The sequence below is a fragment of the Pseudorca crassidens genome, chromosome 17 (genome assembly GCF_039906515.1).
Source record: "Pseudorca crassidens isolate mPseCra1 chromosome 17, mPseCra1.hap1, whole genome shotgun sequence".
Lineage (NCBI taxonomy): Eukaryota > Metazoa > Chordata > Mammalia > Artiodactyla > Delphinidae > Pseudorca > Pseudorca crassidens.
The window spans coordinates 5,025,227-5,046,899 of NC_090312.1; the positions used below are offsets into that span (position 1 = coordinate 5,025,227).

Here is a 21,673-nt window from a genome sequence, read left to right on the forward strand (position 1 = left end):
CCCACCCGAGTCAGTTCTTTCTTTGGTGTCTTTCAACGGCAGGCTGTACTTGAAATTGCGAGATGAGAGGATTTCGTGGAGGTGATGGGCTGTCCAGGTGGGTGGGGGGTGAAGCGCGGGGTCTGCTACATACAGCTTTTCTTCCCAGTGCCTCCTTTCCAGAGCACTGGCCAAGAAGCGCTCTCAGCGCGAGGTGCTTCTGCATAGCACGGGGTTCTGGTGGAGGTGGGACGTGTGCCGTTGCAGGGGATGATGGGCACGCTTACTTCGCAGATTCTGTCCGAGGGGATGGGTGGGGCGCTAACACTGGCAGCCATGGAGAATTCAGTGGCCAGCACTCGGTGATTTTGTCCGCAACAGTCGAGTGGCTTTGTCTCAAAGAAGATGCCTTGTGGTGGAAAGAATCATGACATCAGCCTTTTATTGACCACTTGATATCTGCCAGCTGTTCACTTTATGCGTGTCAGCCTCCTGCAGCTCCTTGAAGGAGTCTGGAGCATATGCCCAAGGGCGCAGAGTGGTGGGTGAGGGGCTGAGGTTGTGTCTGTCCGACCCTACACCCCCCTTCCTAACCACTGCACTGGCCAATGCCGGTTCCCTGCCCTCCCCCAAAAAGGATGCTTTTATCGGAGAATTCTTGACCCTCAAAACCCATGTACCTTGTAGGAATCGACTTATTTTATGCGCTGACTACATCATAGAGCCCCTGAGCCATGAAGTATAAATGGTATGTGTGTGCTTGTATGTGTGAAACCTCTAAGATGAATTTATGCCGTTTGCCGCCAGCTCTGGGTCTCATCCTCTTTTTTCACAGCTGGCTTAATCCGTGCCCCCGACTCCTATTCTTAGCCTGTGCCTTAATGTGCTTTATTCATGGCTATCGACTCGGATAACTGTGGTCGAGTGCCTTCTATTTTTATCATAATTAAAGGGTTTGGGGGAAATAGGCTCAGCTGCCTATGTGCCCTCAAATAGCCTTGTAGGTTGGGGCAAAACGCTGCGAGTTAGAATAAAGATGCCGCAGGCCCTGTCCGTGGTGCTGAAGGGCACGTCGGGGAAGTTTTGAGTTCATGGGTTTTCACGGCCCCGGGCAGAGCTGGAATAGGAAAGTCGGCACTTTTTCCAGCCCCGTCTGACACTCAGGCTCTTGGCGAGGTTCATGGCCCAGCCACAGGGCCAAGGGCTTCATACAGGAGGGCAGAGCATTTATGGGAGGGTAAATGCTGGACTGCTAGGCAGCTGGGCTGGGAGGGCAGGGGAGGCCAAGGGCATGCACCCTAGACACCGACCGGCTGGACTCAGATCCCAGCTCGGCCACTTAGCAGCTGTGGACACTGAGCAAGTCAGTTACTCAACCCCTGCAACCCGTGCTTTACCTCACCTATAAATTGGCGACTATAATTCTACTGGCCTCAGAGGGTTACAACGAGGATGAAATGAACTAATGAAAGTAAATGACTTAACATTTGTAAAAAGTGCTCATAACTGGTAAGTATAATTACCGTGATACCAGCGTAGTTTTCCACCTTTTACACCAAGTGACATCTTCTGCGTCCTCTGGTCTTATCCCCAGGGCCGGCTGACAGCTGGGAAATGTCAGTGTTCCCTGCCTTCCCCAGGGAGGACTTCTGTAACTCCCAAAGCCTCAGGGAGCCTGGGGAGTGTTATTAGAAAGCGTGTTCCAGGTGGGCTGCCGTAGAGGTGTAAGGTGTCTTTTCCTTTCTTCAGTTCATCCGAAATAATTTGCAGAGCATCTGAGAATAATAACGGTCCCACATATTTACAACTACTACTGTCTGCCGGGACTCACACACAAGCTGCTTAGTTTGGGGGTAGAGATGGTTGTCCTTATTGTACAGGCCTATTAACCATGTGACCAGGTGCAAGTGACTTTCTCTGTCCGTGTGGCCAAGCCAGGAAGTGAGCTCATGCATTCTGACGCCACAGAGAAGTGGTTCTCAAACTTGACCAGGTGCCCAAACCCCCTTGAGGGCTTGTTAAACCACCATGCCAGGCCCCGCTCCCGGTCTGTCTGACTCAGTGGGGCTGCGGTGAGGCCAGAGAATCTGCCCTCCTGACAAGGCACAGGTGATGCTGACCCTCCTGGCTCGGGAACCACACCTGGAGGACCACTGCCCAGAGGACTCATCAGCCCCCACCCTAGGGCCTGCTGCGGCTCTGCCGGTGGAAGGAGAGGGGCACTAACATGGCACCTGTAGCAGCGAAGCAGGGTCTTTCTCAGTATTTCGGGGGAAAGCTCTGATATTTAATTAATCGAAAGAACAGGGGAAGTATCTGTTCTCTCTTGTCTGTTTTGCCCAGTGAAGTAACCAGGTAATCCCTAGAGCTCTGGTTCTGACAAGTGGGCATATGGGTGGATAATTTCCTGCCACGTGTTACCCACCAGGGGCTCCCAGTGAGATTACTGAGGCAGTGTGTGTGTGCATGAGGGGGTGGCCAGAAGAGAGGTCAGCGCCTTGGCTTGGAATCAGGGCCCCCCCCGATTTTGAGTCACAGCTGCGCGTGTGAGCTGGGGGAAAGCCTCTCTTCCCCGAGCCCTGGTCATCATCTGTGATGGATTTCACATGCATTATCTATGGTCATTTTCTTTTTTTTAAGTTTTTCACCCAGATTTTATTAATGCAATTCCATAATGACTGTGACATATCATAAAGATGAAACAAAGTATATTTTGTTTATTTAAAAAAAATTTTTATTGAAGTGTAGTTTATTTACAGTGTTGTGTTAATTTCTGCTGTACAGCAAAGGGACTTAGTTATATACGTACATACATTCTTTTTTATGTTCTTTTCCATTATGGTTTATCCCAGGATATCGAACATAGTTCCCTGTGCTATACAGTAGGACCTTGTTGTTTGTCTATTCTGTATGTAACAGTTTGGGTCTGCTAACCTCAAACTCCCACTCCATCCCTCCCCCCCGCTTTGGTAAACACCAGTCTGTTCTCTAGGTCTGTGAGTCTGTTTCTGTTTCATAGATAGGTTCATTTGTGCCGTAGTTTAGATTCCGCATGGATGTCACGTGGTATTGTCTTTCTCTTTCTGACTTACTTCACTTAGTACGATAATCTCTAGCTGCATCCACATTGCTGCAAATGGCATTATTTTGTTATTTTTTATGGCTGAGTAGTATTTCACTGTATATATGTATATGGTCATCTTCTTAAGCTGAGTGACTTCCTTTTCACAGGTGAAGAACAGAGGTTCCAGACAGTTTACTCCAAATAACAGAACTTGATGCTTCTTTCACATTTCCCTGTGTACAGAGCATTTTCCAAAGCATTGTCTCAAGGCATCTTACAGACCACCTTGTGCCAGAGGTACTATTACTCCTTGCGTCACCCTGTTTGTGGACGACGAAGCTGAGAGCAGGAGGGGAAGTCACTTGTTCTGCTCAGCTAACGGGCAGCAGAGGCTTCATATGAATCCAGACCCTGCTCGCCAGTCTGGTCCCCTCCTCCCCTCCCCTCCCGTCTCCTCCCCCTCTCTCTCATCTTTCTCTTTCTCTTTCTTCCCTCCCTCCCTCCCTCCCTCCTTTCTTTCCTCCCTTCCTTCCTTTTTCTCCTTCCTCTCTCCCTCCCTCCCTCCCTCCTTTCTTTCCTCCCTTCCTTCCTTCCTTTTTTTCCTTCCTCTCTCCCTCCCTCCCTCCCTCCCTCCGCTTTCCTCCCTTCCTTCCTTTTCTTCCTTCCTCTCTCCCTCCCTCCCTCCCTCCCTCCCTCCGCTTTCCTGCTTTTTGTACTTCACTGTGGCTCCTGAGCTGCATATATTCCCTTTGAAGATCTCCCTGTGCCCGACCTTTCCAGTTCCAGGGCCACCTCCAGTCTGTTCCCCACTCCTTTCTTTGACCCACCTTATGGGCTTGCGAAAGAGTTCTTAGTTCTCAACAGAATATAAACAACTGGCATTTTAATAATATTTTATAGTCTACCAATTATATCCACACTCATTTTCTCATCTGGAAGCATGAACCTCTATCTTAGGAATGATGAAACTGAGGTTCAGAGTGGTAGCATGACTTTTCTGATGGGATATCAGCGGACAGCTTAGGGCTGTAACTCTGTCTTCAGAACATCTGCAGGCAGCTGAGTCCAGGTGGAGGACTTTGGAGAGCGTGTCACGGGGGCATGGTGGTCTGTGACGTTAAGATTAGGTGGCCCTGAAACATGAAATATGCGGGTCATGTTGACTTATCCTCGGGGACACAGTTTTCAAGGGCAGGAACCCATTTAATGAAATGCCTGGATCTCATCATGACTTGAAAGTGGAAATTTCTCAGAATGTGTCTGTTTGCAGTGCCAGCTTGGTTATCCTAACCATGATTCGAAGATTAAAAAAAAAAAAAAAGATGTTACCTTCTCAGACAAAGAAAACATTCATGTCTAAAGAGGCTGTTTCTTTGCCTACCAGTGCTCTAAAGCCAGCTTGCCCAGCTGTCCCCGTCCTTGGGAAGCACACATCCTGCAGGACGTTTATGATGCCTCCTCACAGATGTAAACTGAGACTCACGGTGTGCCGCTAACTTGACCCGGGCCGTTGGTACTGAGGGACAGCGGGATTTGAAGCTGCAGCTGACTGGCTCTTGAGACTGTTGTTTTCCTATAACAGCTTGCTGTTCCCTTTGTCCCTGCGGGTTTCGTACCCGCAGGGCTCACTTCCACAGGGCTCTGGGGAAGGAGTTAAAGCGCAGGGAACACTTGTGGGGCCTGGGGCCACGTGGGCACGGCTCACGCGGAGGTGACGGAGCCCTGGTTCCCGTCTCGTGGAGCTCTTGTCTTGTGATGAGACGGACTCACACAGATACTTGTTGGGCATCTACTGGAAAGTGCCAACAGAGCTGGGCGTTTGACAACTGTGGGCACAGGGGAGGTTCCAGAACTCTCTGGAGTTCCCTCTGGCGTTGTCTCTGGTCTTCTCCCTGGCTTCCTCTATTAGATGGTCCTGGAAACGCCGTGCTATGCTGCTCTCCCCGCTGTATTCCTGAGGCAGGAGCCCATCTAGACCTCCCTTCCCTGCCTGCAGCTGCGGGACCTCCCACCTGCAGCAGCCAGAAGACGGGCTGGCCCTTCAAGGACTGGGTAACCCACCCCTGGGGCAAGCTTCGCACCGCGTCACCCCAAGAGGGCTGACCCTAGAGGGGTGCGCTGTGGGGAGCGTCTCCTTTTGGAAAGTGTTGCATTTATCCCTAATGTTGTAAGGAAGCAGGGTTCGGTAGGCTGCCCCCTGCCTTTGGAAGCACACAGCCTTTTGCTAAGATCCGAGCAGGATGGGGCCGGAGATAAAACATGGCCTTGGAGACGGGGCATCTGGGGAGCTGAGCCCACCCTGTCCCTGACCCCCGGCATCCTGGCTTGAGGCAGAGCTCCTGCCTCCTGCGAGGCCTTTGGGGACGCTCTGATGCTTTCCCAGGGAAGGACGGCTGGTTGAGGCTGAGTGGGGCTGACCTCGATCTCTGCGGAGGGAGGGCAAGGCTGCGTGCCCAGGCCTCAGCCGCCCCAAGCTGCCTCACCAGGCCATGGAACTTCTGGGTAGCCGCCAGAAAGTCAGGGTTCCTCTGTGCTCATGGGCTGCACGTGAAGACAGCATGGAACACGTAACCCACAGGGTGACCGAGCATCCAAGCAGGGCTGTGCGTGTAAGTGCCAAGTGCTGTGCAGACGACGAGGCCGACTCTGGGGCCCCAAGTCTGATCTCCCGCTACACACGCTGTAACTTCGCAGAGTACTGAGTCCCTGCGTTTCCATGTCGTAAACTCTGAAACGTAGGTAGCAGTTGCATCTCCCTGTGGAATTGTTGTGAGGACGGGTCGAGTGCACTGATGAGGGTAAACAGCTCAGAACCTGGCAGGTCGTGAACGTGTAGCGAAGACTGGCCGCCAGCAGCACGTCTGTAATATCCCCTTAACGTTTTCTTTAGTCTACCGTTAATTTTCCTGCTGGTTCTGCCGTTAGCGCTAACGATAGCGATGCTAGTTGGTGTCTGGTTGTCACTCTGTATTGCAGAAATCACTTGTGTCTGTACTGGTTGCCTCTTTCAACCTCGCTTGAGTTTCAAAATAGTCAGATAGAGGGGCAGGCAGGCAGGGAATTCACCCCTGTTGTGTGGGTGTGGAAATAGAGGCTGAGAAGTCTCCGGCCACAGCTGCCCTGCCCTTACAGGGACAGTTGGACCCCAGAAAGCACCCCATCGACTGCCACTTGTCCTGAGGAAGTGGCCACCGCAGAACACCCTGGGCCCTTGATGTTGAACAATCCTTCCTCGTGTGAAAATACCCAGACTGTTCGCCTGCCTTTGTGTCCAGCCAGGGAGAGTCAGACGTTCCCTAAGACCAACGAGAAAGTCTCTCCGCTTCGGAAATCCCACCTAAGTACGAGGCTTGCCAATCAGAGACTGCCTTCGTCTTTCTTCTTCTTACTCAATAACTAACTCCCTTTTAACACTTTTGAACCCCTGCTGATGTCAGCCTGGTCCCCTGGACGCACGTGGGTGAAGGACTCGGTTTTGCCCCTGAGGAGGTGCAGGGTCCCCGCACGTGCCCCAGGGGCAGGTCAGGCGGGCAAGGACGCTGTGCAGAACCGCCATCCACAGAGCAAGTTTAAGGCTTCAAGACAACCTGCCGTGAAGGACCCTGTTTAACTGTATTTAACTGTAGTTCACAAGCTTATTTGACCCAAGGACTTGGCAGTCTTCCCCCCACCCTGTCACACATTAACTACAAATCAAACAGGTATCGTGCAGACCAGCTTTGGAAATGTTACATGAACCCCCGCAGAGACACTTCATACTTATGCAAGCTCCACAGTGTCTGTAGTTGTTTCCTTTTTTATAGAAAGTGAGACCGAGATTCTGAGATCAAGTAATTTGTCCAAACTGGCCCACCCTTCTCTAAGGGACGGTTGCAGGAGCACGAGGGTTGCATTCAGCCTGCCGAGTCCCTGAAGTCCCGCCCCCCAGGCTACCTTGCCTGCGACGTCCCCTCTGGAAGGTTCCACTCACGTTAACTGATCTCCTTAGTCTCCAGGACTAGACCCTCCTGGCCCCGAGCTTAAGAACCAGACACCACTTCCCAGCAGATCAGTGTTTCGTGGGAGCACAGGCACCCTGTGGACACCATTAAATTGCTGCGTGACAGCAGGAGAGGGTACCTCATGTGGCCGCGATGACAGCGTGCCGGGGGTAGAGGTGTCCCCCCAGCAGGGGTGTGCTTTACTGCCCCAGCACCCCCTCATCCTCCCAGCGACCCTGCTGGTGTCACCCTCCACACTTGGACGAGGGGCGAGCGCCACACAACCTTTCAGAGTGGCTGCCTTCGGGGTCACGCAGCTAGAAAGGTGCAGAGCTGGGCCAGAGATGTCTCTCCGTCTGTTTTTCTCTCCAATATCACAACTTGGAATGTTGAGACCATGGAAGGCACTTTGTAGAAGTTTTAAAAGTGTGTGTGTGTGTGTGTGTGTGTGTGTACAGACATACACGGTTGCATCTTAATTTATAGATAAAAACTAGAAATGTATAATGTGTGGTGTGTCTTTCAGAAAATAAGACCTGTCTCGAGGGCTTATTACGAGTACTAAATAACACAGTATATGAAGACATCCTACAGGGTCCAGCCCTTAGTGTTTTCTAAATATACTTATAGGTTCATCAGTTCAGTCATTCATTGAATGTCCAGCATCGTCATTTCACAGATGGAAAAGCCCAGAAAGAGGCACTGACTTGCTCCGTGTCCCACGGAAAATTGATGGGGAGGGGGCAGCTGGGGTGAAGGTCTTGGCGGAATCCTTTGATTTGAATCAGGTGGTGTGGGAGCTGGACAGGAGCAGAGGGCTCCTGGATTTCCCTGTTTTTGAGTTGTCCCCCGTCCATCTCTAGGAGGCATGGTTGGGGGGGTCGAGCAGGTCCCCACAGCTGCTCCATGAGCGTGCCCGTCCCATGCTTCTGCACCGTTCATCAGAATGGAGTTCGCCCCAGCTTAGGAAACATTTTCAATACCTGGTCTAGCCCAGTGGTCCTCAACTGGTGTGAGTTTTACCTCCCAGGGGACGTTTGGCGATCCCTGGAGGCATTTTGGGTTGTCACACCTGGGGAGTGCTACTGGCATCTCAGGATGCTGCAGGACATCCTGCAACACCCAGGACAGCCTCCCCACCCCCGAACAAAGAATTATCAGCCCCGTGCTGATGGGGCCCAGGTCAAGAACCCTGCTCCGGCCTGGTGCTGTGCTGACACGTGTGACTCGGGTCCCGGAGGGGGGTCAGCCACACGGCGAGTTAGGGGAGGGCGGGGCAGGGGCGTCTCACTCCCACTGTCAGGTGCATATGTACCCCCTGGGGGATCTTGTTAAAACATGGGCCCTGATACAATAGGCCTCCAGTGAAGCCTGAGAATCTGCATTTCTCACCCTCTCCCAGGAGGCGCCCTGGCTGCAGGTCTGGGAATTGCCCTCTGAGTCGTGGTGTCCTGGCCACAGGTCCTGTCTGGCACTTTCTCCACTGCACCAGCATCCTGAGAGCCTGTCTCCAGTGCTGTCCTCACCCTGTCCTAATTGCTGTTCTCTTTCTCTCGTCCTAGGGTTCCCTGGGCCTGCCGGGTCCCCCTGGGAGAGACGGCAGCAAAGGCATGCAGGTACGTCTGTTCCCACAGGGCAGCACCGGGCTTGGGACCTCCTGATCAGAGTCCCCTGTCCCCGAGTGGGGTGGCCTTTGCCAGGGCCAGGCCTGAGCTGGGGCTTCTTTGTACCAGGATCTTCCCAGGTCCCTGGAGGCCAGCCTGATAGTTATAACATCACCAGCAGCAGCCGTTGCCACCAGGCATCTGCCACCTATGTGTCCCTGGAAGCTGTTTTCTCACTTAGCTGACAGGCAGTCCTGCATGGGAGGTCTTGTCCGATGCCTAGACCTGGAACCAAGTCGAGGTCCAAGCTGAGGGATTCGGTTCCCAAGTCCCCGGTTCACAGCTCAAGGAGTCGGTGAGACCCCAGCAGCAGCCTGCATGGCCAGCCGGCCTCCCTCTGGGGGGCACCCCGACTCCACCTCTGCACCCGCAGCCTCTGAGTTGGAACACAGTCTAGGACCCCAGGCAAAATGTGACCTCAACTCAGGCGGGTCAGTCCGATCCAGGACAAACGGGCCCTCTTCTCCAGCAAGGACCCAAATGGAAACCGGCTCGGGTTCTTGGCGGCCCCTGATGGGCACGCGAGCCACTATGCTTGCTCCACTGTTCTGTCTCAGCTGAGTTTTGTTGGACCAGCAGCAGGAGTGGATGGGGACTGAGGTGATGAACACCCGCAGTGAAGATCAGCTCCTTTGCTTGTAGAAAGAGTCTCTGGGGGAGCTGGGTCTCAGCTCACTGGTGGTTACATCGTTTCCGTGCCGAGTTCTAGTTCCAGGAAGAGATGCCTCGGGTGCCTGGGCCTGTGTCCGCCGGGTTGTGACCACATGCTATTCTGTGTGTGCAGGGGGAGCCGGGAGAGCCAGGAGAGCCGGGGCTGCCTGGAGAGGTGGGCGTGCGGGTAAGTGTTGCTTTGAGTTATTCCTCTCTTGTTCCTGGTGTACAGATCTTGATGCAAAACGAACTTTTTGGGTAACATTTCCTTAGGCGTAGAGCTGATGCCCAAATGGGTTCCCTACCTACACTGCTTATGCACCACACCCGGGCTCATGTGTGTATGTCCACACATCCATGATATTTCTAAAGGCTTACAGAAAATGAATCGTACCGTACTCTGCCGTTTATCTTTTTTAACAAGAGACCTATCTTTCCACACCAGTATGGATCGACACCACCTATTCTCTTAATCAGTGCATGTTATTCCATCATATGGATGTGTCGTAATTTACATAACTTTTCCTCTATTTGTGGCCCTTAAGGTTATTTCTGATTTCATCTTTTTCACTAAAATCAGTAAATGCACACACACGTGTGCACGTGCACACGTTTCTCTTACATATACTGTATTTTTATTTCCGTAGGCTAGATGACAAAAATTGGGATACCTTTGGCTGAGGAAAAGAACATTTTAATTTTAATAGATTTTAACAGATATTGCCCAGTTAGTAGCCTAGAAATCATAGCAACCCATGGTCCAGGCAGCAGAGGGGTCTCCAGGCCCTGCAGACTCCCGTTGGGCTTTGTCAGGACACGTCTGGGTTGTGCTGGCCCCACGGCGAAGTATGAGCGATGCGCTGAGGGAATCAGTCATGTGACCAAGAGCTGTGCACATGTCCTGGCCAGATCCTGGCATGGCCGTGGACCGCGGGGCACGTGGAAACGAGACAGCCGCACTGGACTTCTGATCGCTCAGCACACTGTTTCCTGTTCCTCGAAGTCAAGCAGAGTTGCGTGTGAATCCTGGCTCCACCAGGCAGGGGGTGGCACGAGCTCTGCGTGGGGCAGGGAGCAGCGGAGATAGAGGGGTCTCTCGGGGAGACCTTGTGCGGGCGGCACGGTGGCACGTGGTGGGTGAGAAGCAGCCCTCTCGGCCCTGAACGTGGTCACCGACAGAGTGTGACCTCTGCTCCTGCCTCTTCTGGCCATTCCCAAACCTTTTTTTGTGAACACGCTTCTGCAGGGACCCCAAGGACCTCCTGGACTTCCCGGACCTCCCGGCCCTGTCGGAGCTCCTGTAAGTAGAGGCAGCTGTGTGGAAGGGGCTCTGTCGCCTCTGCCAGGGACTGGGACCCAGGCTCTGACAGGTCTCCATCCCACATCTGTACACGGAGGACATGGCAGTGAAGCATGGGTGATTCTTCTTAGACCAGAAATGCTTACATGTTATGGTACTTAAAGGATCTCTTAGCGATCATGTTCAAATGCACGTTCCCAGGGCCCCATTCCCAGCTAAAGCAACAGGTTTGCGTGGAGCCCAGGAATCTGCATTTTTACCCAGCAGCCCAGGTATTTCTGACACTTGACCTAAAGAAGCCATTTTTTACCAATCTGTCTAGTCAGCCGCTCCAGAAAGGGGTGGAGTCTTTATTATAAATTTTCAGCCCCTAGAACAGTGCCAGACACAGGGGATGTTTGGTGACCAAGTGCCCCGTGAACAAAGCGATGGACAAGTAGATACGGTATATAGTGAGCAAAGTGTCTCCTTGAGCCTCTAACCTTGTTTTTAGTGCTTGTTAAGAAAGATTTGAGATGCTCTCCAAAGGAAAGAAGCAGTGTTAATGGTCGTTTTCAAACAAGGCAACCTGCATTGCCTCAGGGGCATTCAAAACCTCTGACCTCTGTGTATCCGGCCAGAATATTTGGCTGGAATTAGAATGGCCTGTATATCCAGCTGCCCCCAGAGGCCTGAGTGGTCCGCAGACCCTCTGCCTTCCGGGAAGGCGTCCTGTGCTCTGGCCCTGTGCCTCTTCCCCAGGCACCAAAGATGTAAGTATTACTCCTGGGATCCACAAGCAGGCCTGGCAGTCTGCCCCCTTTAACATCCTTTCCTTAGAGCATCCAGGAAGGGAGAGGAGAGAGAGGGGACACAGGGCATTCACCTAGTAACACAGGATGTACTCAGGCCTCTCCAGCAGGGCCATGCCCCAAGCTGCATTCCTGCCCGGGAGCAGCCGTGCTTCCACCAGTGGGGGTGCTGTGACCCGGCATCTCACCGCACACCCTACACATCTCAGAGGAGCAGACACACGTGCATTCTGATCTCTGCACTGTCATGTGGGGCAGTAGCCTTCAGGTAGAACTTCTGCAAGATTCTCGTGCAAACCAAGGGATTGATGTAGCCATTCCTTGGCTCACTTATTTAACAAGTGTTTATGGACATCAAGGGGCAGCTGCTTTTCCAGACCGTGGGGTGCGGCACTGAAGGAAAGGAGGCGCTGCCCTCATGGGGCTGGCATTCTGCTTGGGGGAGGCCACAGATGTGTCCTGTGGGGCTGAGTGCTCGAGGAAAGTGAAGCCTGGTGAAGAGGATGGACGGTAGGCGGGCGGGGCAGGGACTGTAATTTGAATCGTGTGGTCAGAGAAGCCAACACCTTGGCTGGCGTTTCCATCGCTTCTGCTCACAGAGGGGAGGGAATCCTTAGTGCAGGTTCTAGGTGTTGCTCCTGAGGAAGGTGGGGTGGATGGAGGGTGGGGCAGCGGCCCTGTCCCTGGGGGAGGTGGAGGAATGTGGCTTAAAGGGGCCCAGAGTCTCAGGTTCAGTGTTGGGCTGCTCCGCCACTCCATGATCAGACGGAATCACAGGCTCTGGGTGGCAGTGGGGACTGACTCCAAGGCCACCTTCCTGCGATTGACCAGATGAGCGCAGGGACCAGGGTGGGTTCAAGTCTTAACAGGGAGGACCTCGATGATCCAGGCGGGGGGACCAGCCCCGGGAGCTCACGTCTCACGCAGCGGGGGACCCGATCGCTGCCCAGGCCTGAGGGGGGAGTGCAGGCCGCTGTGCGGAGTGAGGCGGCACGGGAGACAGACCTTCACTGCCACCCCAGGCAGGCAGGCTGCCCACGGGCCTCAGACTCAGCGCAGAGAAGCTGGACGGGGCTGTCCTGTTACTCATCTTCCCCTCTTCCCCAGGGTCTCCATGGAGAACGAGGTGAAAAGGGAGCCCAAGGAGAAAAGGTATTTCCAATCTGCTTCAGTCAATCAGTGCAGCTTTCCATAGACAGTGTGTGTGTGCACGTGTGCGTGCATGCGTGCGTGCGCACACTGGCGGGTGAAGCCCGGTGCAGAGGAGGCATTAGTTTTCCAGCCTTCTGAACGTAAGATCTGGGCCCAGAATGCTGTGGGCTCAGTACCTGCAGGGGCTGCAGTCCCCTTGCAGAGACAAGATTTCGGGTTTCCTGGCCAGAGAGGTTTTTGAAAGAGCCTTTGGATCCGGACTCAGTTCCGGTTACTGCCATGGACTTACATCTCCCTCGGCAAGTTGCACAAGTTCTCCACACCTCGATTACCTGACTCTCCCGCGGAGGGAGGGAGCCTGGTGACAGCTGTGGCCGTGGGGACCCCCGTTTAGCCTCGTGCATCAAGTGCTGTGACCCAACGTCAGCTGAGACTCGTGAACGCACGTTGCCACCGAGGTGACGTGGTCAGGGCGGCTGAGGCTGGCCGTGCCTTCGTGGTGAGGCCACCGGGTCAGGGCGGGCTGAGGCGGGCCGTGCCTTCGCGGTGAGGCCACCGGGTCACAAGTAATCCTCAGACCAGATCCTTCTATGGGTGCTAAGGCGGTAGAAGGCTCGGGGTTCTGCTGGGTGGGGGTGAGGACCGCATATCCCCCCTGACCTCGCCAGACAGCAGCTGGCATCAAACTCTCAGGAATCCCAGGCCCATCTGTTCCTGGGGCTCCTTCAGATCAAGAGCTAGAAACCGGCCATGTGCCAGACCCTTTTTCAGCAGCTACCCTGTTCCATCTTCCTAGAGTACTTGTTACTCTAGTTTTATAGGGAATGTCTAAATTATTAAGAAACTTAATTTTATTTCAGTATATTTGGAAAATAGGGAAGAAACAGCCTCTAATTCCACCATCCTGCTACAACTGCGGTGGCCAAGTCCCTGTAGGACTTGTTCTTGTGTGCCCCGTGTCTTCCTATATAGTCACACGTGACATGTTCTGCTTTGCATCCGTCTTGTCTCGTGTTCCTGCGTGGAGCCTCTCCCCAGCATATGCTGCTGTAGGCTTTTACGATTTATCTTAAGCGGCTGCACAGCGTCCCGTGTGTGACTAGACTGTGATTTATGTGCCCGCTCCCCTATTATTGATCACTTAGGGTTTTTTCCAGTTTTTCATGATGAAAAACACTGCTTTGGTGACCATTTTTGCACCGATAGCTTTATTTTTCCAATTTAGGATGGTTTCCTTAGGCTGCTCCCCCAGAAGGGGGGCTCCAGGCAAAGAAAATGAATGTGTTGTGTGGCTCTGGAAACACGTGGCCCCGAGGCTTCCCAGAAGGCTCCGCAGAAGGAGGGAGGGGGCAGAGGCTAGCATAACGCCCACCTCAGCTCCAAAGCATGGTTTCTGTTTGTGTGGCTATTCAGTTTTAATCACTGTAGCTTGAAAAGGGAAATACCTGACCCCGTGGTCATCATGAGTTGCGTCTCTTGGTTCTTTTGAGAGTTTCATGTGGCCCCGTGCATTTGGTTGCAGGTAGAGCGCCTCTCTGTGGCCCTCTGCTCCTTCCCTTTATAAGGTAGAGTCTTGAAAGTGACACTTGGGATAACTGAGGATCCAGGCACAGGGCTTGATGGGCAGCTCCGGTGCACGAAGGAACAAGGTTCTCATTTGAAAGCCCCCGTGGGAACAGGCAGGGTTTGGGGAACGGACCCGGCAGTAGGGCTGAGCTCCAGACCAGCAAAAGGGACCCTGAGACTCCGTGGCCAAAGTGCGTGTGTGGCCGGCTCACCAGTGATTCCGGCCAAAGGCCCAGGTGCGTGGACACCCCCCTGGCTGTCACCCGTGGGCACGATCAGAGACCCAGGCCTGTGCCCTGGCCTCCAGGCCTTCAGCGTCCCGCCAGCCGCTACTGAATGCCCAGTGCCTCACGTCCTGCGCTGACGGTGGCAGCGCCAGTGAAGACTGAGGACAGGCCCTGCTTTCGAGGCCCCAGGAGTTCAGTGGGCCACACGGATTCACAGGGTCAATTCACTTCGTGGTCCTGCGAGGTGCGCAGTGCCCCGTGTACAGCCTGGAGCGTGGATAGCCCTCCGTAGGCCTTGGCCAGACCAGTCAGTGAATAACAGGTGAGTCCTGTGTCCTCAGACCAGACCCCCCCTATAAGAAGGATAACTGGTGAATCGAAGGTGTGGGAACCGAAGCGAAGGACAGTAGCGTGGACACGGCTGGGTCGTGTAAGGACAGGAGGTGGATGCAGCCCCCCAGTAGCTCCGGGACCTTGGCCATCAGATCCACGTGCAGTACTGACACAGCACTGCAGGGCACAGACACCCAATGCTTGATCCCCTGGGCAGGGCTCCCGGCACAGAGGGGTCAAGGCTGTGGCTTTGCCGCTTGCCTGAGGCCCGGGGCTGGGCCAAGCCTGCAGTCACGGCATCTGAGGACCCACGGGCAGGAGTTCGTGAGGGTACCCCACCCGCAGAGGACTCTGCTTTGCTTCATGTGGGGACCATGTGCCACCAAACACCCTGGGGTCCGGGAGACGTGGGCTCAAGCCACGCAGCACTGATGTGGAGTGTGCAAAAGGAAATGAGGAGGGAAAGAAGCCTCCTTACGGGGCCTCAGTCCCTGCATTGTAGAATCGCGGGCGGGATCTGGATTGAGCCAGACGCCTGTTCCCAGCCCTCGTCCATCATCTGGTTCACACGCAGTGCCTGGGGTTTCCAGACGCACCTCCCACAAATGTCTTCTACCTCATGAAGGAATATGGAAGGAATCCTCCCCGTTGAAGCTTATGTTTTAAGTGCGTTTTTTTTTTTAATGTGCTGGAAAGGACCCAAAAAAGTAAAAACATAAGTTCAGTCCTTAAGAAGCTGCAGTCTGACTGGGGGCTTGTGAAAAGCTAAGCTGATGCATCCATTTGTTTATTCGCCCATTCCACGTGCCCACCCCCCAGCACCCAGCTACAAATACTTTAAATATTCGTGTGACCTCCTTCAGCTCTCTGCTCAAGCGCCACTTCCTCAGAAGTCTTCCTCGGTCCCCAGGCCTGTCCCAGAGCTTGCACGTCCGTGCCCCTGGAGCCCCTGTGGTTTTCACCCTCACGGGTCATGTGTGTCACATTTGTTTGCCTTTCACCCCCTACCCCCCCCACACACGCCTGTAGCCCCCTGGCAACTTGAGCACGCCGCTCACACCCTGTTCACCTCATACACCTCTGGGGCCTCACGCCCTGGGGTAGTACCTGACACGGAGCACCTGGCCAGGCCTCATCTACCGATGCGCTGGGCACCAGGTGAGGAGTGATGCAGGAGCCAAGGTCGGACTCGGATTACAGAGGACCTTCAGTAGCAGGCGTGTGAACTTGGACTTCTTTAGAGATGCGTAGGGTGGATTTAGAAGATGCATCTTAGCACTTAGGCTTAGGTGAAGCCTCCGGAGTGGATGAAATGGTGAACAGGAAGCTGCATGGACCACGTCATGGAAGCCAGGAAATGTCACCGACAGAAAGCAGAGCACGAACACTGCGCCGTCCAAAAGATGGCCTCCTGAGCTACCTGGTCGCAGCAGTTTCAGCTGAGCTTCTGAGGAATTTGCATTGCCCGGGGTTTTAGTCGAGACTGAAGTACAGAGCTGAGGACTCTTCGCGGGCCTAGGGGGAGCCAGCTCAGCCCCAGAGGAGCTGGGCCGGCCACTTGATGTACCAGAACCTCAGTTCTCATCTGTGGAATGGAAACATGCACAGCCTCCCTGAATCTTGTTGGAACCTTGGATGAGACACAGAATCAAAGTGTCCAGCACATAACTGACACATCCACAAACATTCGTGTCCTCTCCCACCTGTGGTTCAGGGGAAAACTCAGTCTGTACACTCAGTGCTTTGTTCTTCCCAAAGTTCTGTTTTGAAGTAACAGCCTTTTCCCATATAATGCTGCGCGGCTTGTCCATTAAGCTTTTGGAGTCTTAAGACTTTTTTTCCAGCCAAGAAACGCTGCATTCCTGTCAAAATTCTAAATTATCAGATCTGGAAAGGACCGCAGATAACCCTGGAGATCTCCCGTTATCGTCCAGAGGGGGAAACTGAGCCCAGAGGCGATGTGTTTCCTGATGCAGCCCGTTATAAGGCGAGCAGGTGCTGGAAACGACTCACTCCCAATCTGGGCTTTCCCCGCAGGATACACGGGGCTGAACGGTCGACATTCCCCAGGGACTGTTTCTTCAGACCGGCCACAGCCCTGCCCCCTGCAGGCGCCACCTTGCAGGGAAGCTTGGGAAGTGGGGGCCCGCCTGCAGGGGAGCCCCAGGAGAGGAAGTCCAGCCGGTGACCCATCAGCCTCAGCCTCCCCAGGCTGCACCACGCAGCAGCATCGTGGCATAGAGGAAGCCCCGCACAGTGTTTCTGGAGCCAGCCTGCCTGCGTGTTCAATCCTAGTTCTGGGATCTGCAAGCAGGGTGACCTTTGGAGAGTTTAGTTAACCTCTGAGTCTCAGGTTTCCTCAGTGCTGAGAGTAACTATCTGTTATGTAAGGCTACCATGAGGATTAAATGAGTTAGTATCTGTAAAATGCTTAGAGCAGTGCCGGGCAACATATGCCATATTTATGGAGGGTGGGGAGTCAGAGAGAGAGATGGAGAGAGAGAGGTAGAAACAGCCCGACAGAGAAGGCTGGGGGCGTGCATAACCTGAGCCCTGCGAGCTCAGCTTTGGGTCTGAGCTCCGGCTCCCTTGCCGACTTTTCTCCGTGACCCTGGGGAGAGCTGGTTCCTTCTCTGCACCTCTGTTTCCCCATCTGTCAAACAAGAAGCCTGGGCTGCATGATCTCTTAGGCTCCTTTCCAGTTCTTATATCTGATGAGTACTTAAAACAGCTTATTTTCTTGTGAACCTCTCAGATTTCTTAAATCAGCAAGAAGGAAGTTTCCATTTCCCCTTGAGACAGGCGCATCCCGCTGCCTGGCTTGGCCAGACGTGGAGCTGGGCCAGAGAGAGCCAGTGGCCACGCATCACTAGGCCACCTCCGTCAGCCGCGTGGCAGGGCCTTCTCTGGGAGGTGGGGGCCGGGAGTTAGCCCTTGCTTCAGGCGTCTTCCAGAAGGTGCCTTGCAGGCGCAGCGAGGCGTGGAGGCTCTGTAGGCACAAGCACCTCCTAGTGACTGAGGGGCAGTGAGGCCCGAATGGGTTGTCCAGGGGCTTTTGGGCTTGGGGCAGTTGGCAAATGGTACAGTGTATCTAGTTAGTCACAAAGAGAGGAGTCCACTCCCTAGGGGCCAGAAGTTGGACACGGCGGCCCCGGCTCTTCTATCTGGAAACCGTGCTTCCTACACAACTTCGGGTGGGTGAGTGTGGCAGTCGAGCTCCTGAGGCCCCAGGGAGGACGTTCCAGGGGTCCTGCCCGCCCTGGTTTGGGACTAGGGAAGCCCAGGCCTTGGGGGCTGGAGTGAAACGGTCAGAGCACCAGCTTTGGAATCAACAGGACCAGTCTTACCCTGGCCCTGCCTCTGTCAGCTCTGGGACCTCACACCAGCTTCTAGTCTCTCTGACCTGTGTCCTTATCTAACATTTAGAGGTAACACCATCTGTCTCAGGAAGTGACCCTGAGGATCTGATGAAATTAGTTGTGAGAGCAGCTACAGGACTTGGCACCCGGTAGGCACCCCCTGAACATTTAACAAAAGGGAGTGGGAGTTTTGAAGGGACTGTGGCCATGGTGCATCCCGCCCACACCAGCCCCCAACTCTCTCTTACGATGAGTCGTCAGTAAGACCATAGCCTTCAATCCACGTAGCTCTGGAAGGGCTGGCAGTGTTGCCCACCAGGTGTTACTGGGATGAGTATTTGTTGACTTTCTCCTGTGTGCTGGGTGCATGTGGTTAAATCTTTATGGAGCAAGTGCCCAGTGGAAGAAGCACACCACACACACCCTCCCGCATTAAATGTGCAGAGGGACACGGAGATTTCAGGGTCCTCAAGACTAGGCAGCCTAGATGGCAGGGGCTGTGGGCGGGTTTTGTGCTTTAAGCGGGTTGCGTGTGCCCTCTGCTGTCGGAGACCTAGAACAGCAAGTGGACCTGGCCTGGGGGAGCGCCCCCCCCCCCCGCCCCCTGCCTTCACCGCAAGCCCCCAGGATTCAGACAGTGAATACCAGATCTCCCCCTCTTGAGCTGTGTGAGCCAGGATGGCACACTTAATCTCTGAGACTCAGTTTCCTTTACTGAAAGCAGGGACAGTGTGTCATAGGATTGATGTGGATTTTAAAGGAGATAGTGTGTGTTCAGCTCCTGGTACCCAGAAGATGCTGCAGACACGGATTGAGTCTGCTTTGATTTGCAGATTCCAGGCTTCTGGTGGGCTGTGCTCGCGCTAGTTTGAACGCTGACCCCATTGCTTCCCTGTGACTTCGTCCCACCTCCTATCCCAGCAGGGCTCGGAGGGTGTGGCAGTTAAAGACCCGCTCCGAATGCCGTCGTCTTCCGTCTTCCGGCTCCGTCGCCTCTTTGTCCCTCGGCTCATCTCTGTCCCTCGTCCGTCCTCTCCTGCTCATTCCTTCCCTCTCTCATCTCCTGCTCCTGGAGGCAAACACCTATCAGCACCCCAGTCGCATCCCTCCTGCCCCACTCTCTGTGTGCTGACCAGGGAGAGACCGCCGATGCCACGTCCAGCCGAGTCCGAGCCCTGCACCCTGCAGCTGTCCTGAGTGGCAGCCGGGAGAAGTCTCGCCTCCGGGCTCCACTGACCTTGATGAGTAAGTGCAAGGCTGTTAAGAAATAGGGTCTTGGGCTGCGAGGTAGGATTTGTGAAACAGTGCCTGGTCAACACTCCTTCCTTTGCTGAGCCCTGTGGAAGTGCCCCGGGGGACGTTCAGTAGGCTGGCCCGCCACGAGGAGAGCTCTGGAATGGAAGTCCGGAGGCCTTGACTTCAGTCCTGGCTCCATCGCTAAGTTTCTGTGTGACCTTGGACAAGCTCTACCTCCTAAGGTTGTCAGTTTCCTCCCCTGTAAAATGAGGGGGTTGGCGTTCTTGCCAGATCAGCTGCTCTGGGAATCAATGGAAGAGATGCTTGGGGTCCTCTAGGGGCCTCTGCTCAGACCCCACGGGGTGGTAGACATAGAAGATTGAGGGTCAGGGGAATCCAGGTTCTGGTGCCAATGCAGTCACACCTCGCTGGGGTAAGTGGCTTACATCAGGGCCTCCGTTTCCTCATCAGAGTCACCCTCAAACCTGCCAACCCCATAGCGTTCGGAGGAAAAGAAGATGCAGTAGCACACGTGGAATCACTTGGCAGAGAGAGAAACTGCAGGCGGCTCTCTTCTCTGTTCACCCCGAACTTCACGTGATGGAAAGACTTTAAAAGAGTTAATATATGAGTGCTTGAAAGTAGAAACGCGTACATCATTGTTCCAGGATTTTAAAATCATTTCTGAAAGATCGGAAATATATATGGTTAAGTTTACATAGATGCAAAGTGGAGGGAAACTACAGTGCAGCCTGCAGAGCGGGGAGAGGTGCTGGAACAATCCTAAGGCTAAGTCAGTGGATTTGGGGAGTCAAGGGATCCGGGGACAGCTGTCAGTGATTAACTGAGGCCCCGCACTTAGAGCAGCAGAGTTGGGCATCTCCTCCCCTGACCTCGGCTTGAACTGTCCAGTGGGAAGCATCAGTTTTTGACCCCAGATTGAGAGAAAGAAGCCCCCCCCCCTTACCCTGCAGTCAGCAGAGGTGGGCTGGGTATACAGTCAGCATCTGCAGGCAGGCACCCAGGACCAGCAGAGCAAAGATGAGCAGAAAACCAGGAATCTTCAGTTATTCAAAACAGCGTCCTGAAAGACACGCCAACATTAAAACAACAAAGAAGGGGGGCTTCCCTGGTGGCGCAGTGGTTGAGAGTCCGCCTGCCGATGCAGGGGACACGGGTTCACGCCCCGGTCCGGAAGGATCCCACATGCCGCGGAGCGGCTGGGCCCATGAGCCATGGCTGCTGAGCCTGCGCGTCCGGAGCCTGTGCTCCGCAACGGAAGAGGCCACAGCAGTGAGAGGCCTGCGTACTGCAAAAAAAAAAAAAAAAAAAAAAAAGAAAACAACAAAGAAGGAAAGAAAGAACTTAAGAAATAAAGTTATAGGGAAGTAGAAGGAGAGCTCAGAATCCTTCCCTTGTGCAGTGCTGCATCATTCAGTCATGTCAACTGGGGCCACACTGCATCTCCAGGCTGGGCTCCGGGGACACAATAATGAAAAGAGTGAACCCAGCCCGTGTCCTCCTGGGGGACGGGAGAGAAGGGTGGTCACATGGAGAATAAATGCGAATTGGATTAAGAGCTGTGAGGGAGACACATACGAGACCATGCTGGGGAAGAACGGGAGGTGGAATCCGGACTAAAAGGCCAAAGGGGTGACGTTTACATGAGCCCCGAGGGCACGGAGGAGCAGCAGAGAGCGGCAAGCATGGCCCTTGGAAACGAGAGAAGCTGCTGTAATGGAGGCACTGCAAGAAGGAACCTGGGCCGCTGGAGGCTGTGCCACAGGCTGTTGGTACCAGCATGAACCCACCTTTCGGAGGGGTCTCTCTCCATCAGCCGAGCTCTTAGGGCCCAGCTGGGAGAAGGACACTGGACCCGGCGAGTCAGCCATGACGGGAACACACCAGCATCACGGGCATGGCTTGGAGGAGAGCATTGGTATTTATCCACTGGCTGTCATAAGCAGGTGTTTTAATAAGTCACCTCATTCCTTGGTCATCCGTATCTTTCAAAGAAGGGATAATTTTCATCCCCAGGAAACACAGGCCACAGAAACATCTCAGAGAGGTGAAGCAACTTGCCCAAGATTCCAGAGCTAACGAGTTCACACCTGTGGGAACATGAGGTGCTGGGAGGAGTTGTGTGGATGGTAGCCCACTGTGCTCCAGCAAATCAACTCTTAGGTCTGTACCAGGCACTGCGAACAGTGGACGTTTATACATGCTTCCTGGACGGATGAACGATGTGTTAAATGTGTCCACAGTTTTATGAGCTGCGCTACAAGCCCGTGCATTTTTTTTTTTTTTGACCCCCATGTAGACCCATGAGATAAGGAGTCTGTGTGGTTCAAGGAGTCTGTGTGGTTCAAAG

At 54.0% G+C, this 21,673-nt stretch overlaps 1 protein-coding gene across 3 annotated transcripts in view; it reads left to right on the forward strand.

The window, feature by feature from the left end:
- Nucleotides 1-21,673, forward strand: part of COL22A1 (collagen type XXII alpha 1 chain) — a 259,547-nt gene that overhangs the window by 101,289 nt on the left and 136,585 nt on the right. For all 3 annotated transcript variants that reach the window (XR_010936688.1, XM_067712824.1, XM_067712825.1), the window contains 4 exons: nt 8,586-8,639; nt 9,472-9,525; nt 10,585-10,638; nt 12,537-12,581. Coding sequence is in view for 2 of the 3 variants with exons in the window: in XM_067712824.1 (XP_067568925.1) it covers nt 8,586-8,639; nt 9,472-9,525; nt 10,585-10,638; nt 12,537-12,581 (207 nt within the window). In the remaining variant the exon portion in view is untranslated. The remainder of the gene's footprint in view (nt 1-8,585; nt 8,640-9,471; nt 9,526-10,584; nt 10,639-12,536; nt 12,582-21,673) is intronic.